At 35.2% G+C, this 7,086-nt stretch overlaps 2 protein-coding genes across 2 annotated transcripts; one reads left to right on the top strand and one right to left on the bottom strand.

Annotated features, from left to right (window-relative positions):
• Positions 1-343: 343 nt before the first annotated feature.
• LOC125480368 lies at positions 344-913 on the bottom strand. The gene has a single exon (XM_048591126.1). It carries the CDS (start codon positions 911-913, stop codon positions 344-346), a length of 570 nt encoding a protein of 189 aa, XP_048447083.1.
• A 4,151-nt stretch (positions 914-5,064) lies between these two features.
• LOC103932446 (GLABRA2 expression modulator) lies at positions 5,065-6,599 on the top strand. The gene is made up of 4 exons (XM_009342058.3): positions 5,065-5,269; positions 5,599-5,700; positions 5,897-6,165; positions 6,239-6,599. The coding sequence occupies exons 1-4, from the start codon at positions 5,170-5,172 to the stop codon at positions 6,419-6,421; spliced, it is 654 nt and encodes a 217-aa protein (XP_009340333.2). The 5' UTR covers positions 5,065-5,169; the 3' UTR covers positions 6,422-6,599.
• Positions 6,600-7,086: the final 487 nt, after the last annotated feature.

Genomic DNA, 7,086 nt, shown 5'->3' with positions numbered 1-7,086 from the left:
TACAGATTGTCACAAGGGATGGTCATGAATTCTGGTTCATGGGGTTCATATCCTATGACAAAGCCCTCAGGAATCTAAGCCAAGCTCCAGAGCTATCTCAGAATAACTGAAGGAACGGTTGTTTGGTATCCATCCTGGATCCAATTTTTTTGTTTATGAAACTAATGAGTATGAAGTAATTTAGCTATATTAGTTGGATCCAAAAGGATACTAACTCGAGTTATTTCAAACAGATTGCAGTGTAAAACCGTAACACCCCTGTTAAATATACAGTACTTATATGTGTATTATTTAGTATTTGAGTAATGCATACTGAATTTAATACATTGTTCACGTATCTTTTCTAGATATGGAATAGCTGGGAAGTAATGAGGAAGGCAACATCCCTATACAACATGGTCAAGAAATTTGTCGAAGATACTAAATAAGGAAGTTCAATTTCGGTAGAGGTCGATGCTTTTTCGCAACGAACAATTTCGTCTTGTACTTGCGTGAGTATTTGGGAGACTGATATGTCATTATCTTTGATCCCACGCACTGAGAAAGCAAAACCGTCTACCGCAAAATCATATGAATCTGCACATTGTTTTACTGCTCCGGAGCCCTTAACAATATTGTTGCCGGTGGTGTTGAGAGCATTGACAAAGAAAGCTTTGCTTTGTTGTGCATTTGTTAGTGCTAATTTAAGAATGGTTGTGTCAAGATCTTTGAGATTAGATGCTGATCGAGTCGGGATATCTTTCCAAAGAGATTTTACACATCGCTTGTAGTTGTAGCCGAATTGGTCTTGGGTTTGCTTGCAAACACTTCTAATTAATGAAGACGCTCTTGCATTTGCAAATAGTGTTGGAGACGATGAGAGACATAAGAGCAAGGATGCAACGAAAGTTGCATACCCCATTGAGAAGTCCATTGCTCAAGGTGTATGTTTCTTAAATTGATGCTAAAGTGATTATAAATTATATGTTTGGTTTAAGCAATGGGTAAACGGAGATCATATTATAAACAACGCAAGGAGAGGGTATGGGTCTAAATTTAGGAGCGCAGGAGGTAAAAAAACCCATTTCTTTTGACGTGTTTAGTTTTCTGGTCTGTAGTTTTTGCTTTTCGTCTAACGTATTTACTGATAACACACTGGATGCAAACCACCTAACCTATTCTAGTTTAATTAACCAACTCCTCATTTCTAGAAACTCCAACATAACCAAAAGTGACGCATGCTTATCAAAAGGACTTTTTATTTTTGTATTAGATCGCAAGGATTAATTTAAGTCATTTCATTTGTTTTGTTACAAATTCAGTTACATCCATATTTATTTATCAATATATATAATGTTAGAAGAATCTGAAAAATTCAAATTGATAGTATTGGAGGAGTTTTTTTAGCCCATTTCGTCGTGTTCAGTTAGCAGCTTAGGAGAACCGAGATCTATTAAGCAAGGTTACAACCCCTGGCCTAAAAGTCCAGCACCTCGTCCGGCCTCCAAAAAGTTTATCCAACCTAAGGGTTGTTAGTTATAACATATTCAACCCTGGGCTTTACCCCATTCGAACGAATAATCAAAAGGTCGATCCGAAAATCAGCTGAGGGAGCATAATCAAGAAATTTATTGTTTGATTTCCAGACATACTCCATTCACACTAATGTTTTAAGCATCGCTAGGTGGTTATCAAGTGGCGGGTAGGGTCCTAACTTGTGGCCTAGGATTTTTTTTTTTATCTTAATTAAATTTATTATATGAAATATAAATAAGTGTATATTATATATTTAAAAAAATAAATAAAAATATACTTGAAATGAGGAAACTTAAAATGCAAAACATAAATAAATTATAAAGTACTACAATTTTTTGAAAACATCAGAGTACTATCGCAAAGAGAGACGACCACATCATATTCTTGGTTTGCTTTTCTCTGTCTGCGAAAGGGTGAGTCAAGACTCAAAGTCAATAATAAAAAAACAAAAGAAACCCCTATTCCGCCTAGACCCATGTAGATGCGGTATCTGATTTTCTAATCATCTAGTAATTAATCGTGATGTTGGCCAGCTGTTTAGACCCTTTTTTAGAACATCAATTCACATTGCCTTCACCATCTATCCTTCGCCAATCTTCATTGATCTTCAGATCACATATTTTTCATCAATCTATATAATTAAAAATAAAATTAAAAACTTAAAACGAATTGGTTATCAACTAGCTCTTAAGTTTTAATTTTGTACAAAATGTCGTGAGGGCTTATAGAAGCCTAATATATTCCACTGTCGAAGTCGAAGCCCATATTGAAAGTTATCAATTTGTTTTTGCTACAATGGATGTGATAGCTATTAAGGTTTTCACTAGTCTCTAAAAGTGGAACACGACTTGCTGGAATGCACCCGCCAATTTTCCAATGGTGGAAAGTACTACCCTTCGCTTGTAGGAGAGTCAACATATTGGCACCGGACCTTGAGTTAAAAGTGGTGTGGTGGTGCACGGTACTTTTTTTTTTTTTTTTTTTTTTTGAGTTGTTAAAATTTCCAATAACAAATTTTGTCTCTGTTGCACGGATAGCGACAATTCAATTACCGAGCCAACTTCGTCTGTGAACTCAAGTCTTCCCTTTGACCCATGTATCCTATCAACGGAAGGGTGCACAACGAAGTAGACTTCAGATCTCTTTTTTGCCAATTGGCTTTTTCTTCGTGTGATTGTGTACCCATAACTCATCTGAAAGCAGTAGAAAAGTGGGCAAAAAGAAAATCCAAACCTCAAAAGTCAGAAGTGTAATTGTATTAGTATCAATGTGACTGAGGTCATTTGAAATGCTATTCTGGTTATATATGCACACTGTCGTGCGTTCCTTCCTTCATCTTTTCAAAATTGAAGAATCAACAAAGAATTATAGTCTGAAAGTTTCCACTGATGCTGTCAAGATTAAACATGCATAGCATATTGTGTTCTTAAGAATTCAAAGTGTAGTATATCTAGATATATGTGTAGTATGGACAACCAATATAGCAACACAGAAGGATTCAACATTAAAACAGCTTTTTGTTTTCTTACAATAATTTTTCATTCTTTTCTCTTCTTTTACAAATTAAATATATAGTAACTATATGTATATTATGTAGTATTTAATTAATGCATAATGAATTTAATACATTGTTCACGTATCTTTTCTAGATATGAAATAACTGGGAAGTAACGAGGAATGCAACATCCCTGTATATCATGGTCAAGAAGTTTGTCGAAAATAGAGATCAATGCTTTTTCGCAACGAACCATTTCGTCTTGTACTTGTGTGAGTATTTGGAAGACAGATTTGTCATTATCTTTGATCCCTCACACTGAGAAAGCGAAACCGTCTACCGCAAAATCATATGCATCTGCACATTGTTTTATTGCTACGGAGCCCTTAACAATATTGTTGCCGGTGGTGTTGAGTGCATTGACAAAGAAAGCTTTGCTTTGTTATGCATTTGTTAGTGCTAATTTAAGAATGGTTGTGTCAAGGTCTTTGAGATTAGATGCTGAATGAGTTGGAATATCTTTCCAAAGAAATTTTACGCATTGCTTGTAGTTGTAGCGGAATTGGTCTTGGGTTTGCTTGCAGACACTTCCAATTAATGAAGACGCACTTGCATTTGCAAATGGTGTTGGAGACAATGAGAGACATAAGAGCAAGGATGCACTGAAAGTTGCTTATCCGATTGAGGAGTCCATTGCTCAAGGTGTATGTTTCTTGAATTGATGCTAAAGTGATTATAAATTATTTGTTTGGTATAAGCAATGGATGAACGGAGATCATATTATAAACAACTCAAGGAGGGGGTATGGGACTAAATTTAGGAGCGTAGAAGGTAAAGAAACCCATTTCTTTTGACGTGTTTAGTTTTCTGGTCCTTTTAGTTTTTGTTTTTTCTCTTACGTACTAACTTATAATGCACTGGATGCAAACCACCAAACCTATTCTAGTTTAATTAACCAACTCATCCTTTCTGGAAACTCCAACATAACCCAAAGCGATGCGTGCTTATGAAAAGTTTTTTTCTAATTCCATCGCAAGGATTAATTTAACCATTTCATTTGTTTTTTTTTTTTTTTTTTTTTGACAAATTCATCTCCATCTATATTTACTGATCAATATATATGATGTTAGAAGAATCTAAAAAATTCAAGTTGATAGTGATGTAGGAGTATCTTGTGGCCCATTTCGTCATGTTCGATTAGCAGCTTGGGAGGTTTGTGCCCCAGTAACCGGGGTTATGATAGGCGGCCTACGGACGTGGGGACATGGATCCCTAACTCAGAAGTCCAGCACCCTATTCGACCTCTAGAAAGTTTATCCAACCTAGGGGTTGTGGGTTATAATATTCAAACCTAACATTCAACGGTTAATTAGGTTCCTAACTATTGGCCTAGGGTTTTTTTTTTTTTTTTTTTTTTTACCTTTATTAAATATATTATATGACCTATAAATAGGTTCATGTTGATACTTAAAATAAATAAATAAACGAACAATACTTGTAATGGAGAAACTTAAAATGTAAAATATAAATATAAATAAATTATAAAGTATTACAATTTATTGAAAACATTACAAAACTATCGCAAAGAGAGATAAACACATCGCATTGGATGCTAAACACCAAACCTATTCTAGTTTAATTTGTTTTGAACTAAAACCTGCTCCTCCTTTCTAGAACATGACAAAAAGTGAAGCATGCTTAACAAAAGGATTTTCTTTTTTTTTCTTTTTTTTTTTATTATTAGATCTGTAGGATTAATTTAAGCCATTTTATTTGCTTAATTTTTACAAATTCATCTACATCCATATTTACTTATCGATAAATATAATATATATGCTTCTGAAGAATCTCAACAAATTTATATATTTGGAGTGCGTCTATCATAAGCGAAAACGGAAAAGAATATATGAAACAATATCCAACCTTTGCTAGACAAATGTTGGCATATTATTTGTTGCTTTTAAGTGCGACGGCACCTAGAGGTCTTCATCACCTTTTCCTAACCTTCCATCGGCATTTCTTTTCTCTCTTTTTTCTTGTTGTACACCGAGACAGACCCTTATCATATAAACCAAAAATAAAAATAAAAAAAAAAAACAGATAAATATAAACCTGATCGCGTCCGCCATTTTCTACTCTCTACTCTTGCAACAACGGACATGGATAGTCGTCCCTCTGAAACTCAAGGCACAGCCCAGGCAAACAATCCTTATGTCCATTATTCGCCTGTTCCGGCCACATCGAATTCTTCTACCAAGCGTTAGTGTTTCCGTTGTTCCCTTGTTTCTTTACGCAGTTCTCTTAAGAATTAATCCTTCGATTATAATAATGATCATTAGTTAGCCTTAATTTAACTGATAAAGAAATTTCTTGTGGGAAACTTTTGTGCTCTAGTTTTATCCATGCTTATAAAAGTACTAAATTTTAAATTTAGGTGCTATTGACTTCTTACATGTAAGAACCTTTTCAATTATAGTTTGATATCTGGGGGGATAATTTTTTTTGTATTTACGTCATTTCATTTAGTCTCAGGCAGATAAGTTCGGATGATCGTTTTTATTTTTAATTTTTATTACTTTCTGCTGCAGAACCGATGGCAAATATGGTTGAGGCATTGTGCCACTGCGGTAAAAGGGTTGAAGTTGCCACCAAAAGAGCAGAGGCCAAGGCGGACAATGTCTGGAACCACCGTGAGTTTCTTTCTAAATGAATTCCTATGTTAATTTCTCCCTTGCTATAAAGTTAAATAGAAGAAAAATGCCAGTTTGTTAAGTTTTCTTGGTAGAGCCTACAGAAATTTTGAATTGATTGATCTTAGTCGATCTTCGTTTCGTATATCATACGAGTAGCCTATATCAAACAAATTTTGGAATTTTCGCATGACAGTGAGAACGTGCCCGAGTTTCACAGAAGCAATGATGGCAAGGCTAAGTACCGGAACAAAGGTGCTTGCTGCCGGAGGAGAAGAAAAAGTGTTTCAGCAGACATTTGAAAGAGTGACAGGAGAAAAGCTCTTACATTCATATGCTTGCCATCTATCAACTTCTCATGGACCTGTGATTGGGATGATGTACATCTCCGATAAACGAATAGCCTTCTGCAGCGATTTCTCTTACTATTTGTGCCCAGGAAATCCAACTCTCATGCATTACAAGGTAGATATTCTAGTGGACATAATCGAATTCTTAAGTTCTTCATTCGTCTAACAAGTTAGTTAATCTCACGTAGGTGGTGGTGCCGCTTGATCAGCTAAGAACAGTAAATCCTTCAGCAAACAGATGGAACCCTTCGGAAAAATATATACAGATTGTCACAAGGGATGGTCATGAATTCTGGTTCATGGGGTTCATATCCTATGACAAAGCCCTCAGGAATCTAAGCCAAGCTCCAGAGCTATCTCAGAATAACTGAAGGAACGGTTGTTTGGTATCCATCCTGGATCCAATTTTTTTGTTTATGAAACTAATGAGTATGAAGTAATTTAGCTATATTAGTTGGATCCAAAAGGATACTAACTCGAGTTATTTCAAACAGATTGCAGTGTAAAACCGTAACACCCCTGTTAAAGTTTAAGTACACATTCCCATAATCTGGTTTTGCTTATCTGCCATTTTCTACAACTTTTTATGACAACTTAACGTTCCTGAAGTTAGTTGAAGCTTTATGCATGACACAAGAGCAGAGTACCTTTAATCAACTCTCTATTAAGTATCATCTTCATTTGGGAAGCATTAATATCTTGGGAAAATAATTCCGCACGCGCATTTCTCCTTCTGCAATCCTTGTTTATTTATGGTCCCTTGATTCTCCTATAATTTTTTTTTGGTTGAAAAACGGGGCTAAAAGTAAGAGCCCAAACAAACATACTCAATAATAAATCTAGACTGGGACATCCCAAGTTGATTCTCACAGATGAAACTAACTGAACAATAAAGAGGAGTACCAAAATAAAAATGATCTAAATCTAAATCAAGACTATAGGTCGCTAAAATGTCTGCCTCAAAGTTCTTTTCTCTATAGATATGTCGAAGTTTGCATTGCCAAGATCGTGAAAGTAATTCCTTTCATTTATTCAA

This window comes from the organism of the source record quoted next, unplaced genomic scaffold (genome assembly GCF_019419815.1).
Source record: "Pyrus x bretschneideri cultivar Hongxiangsu unplaced genomic scaffold, Pyrus_bretschneideri_v1 Contig10, whole genome shotgun sequence".
NCBI lineage: Eukaryota > Viridiplantae > Streptophyta > Magnoliopsida > Rosales > Rosaceae > Pyrus > Pyrus x bretschneideri.
This window is presented reverse-complemented; position numbering and strand designations above follow the sequence as displayed.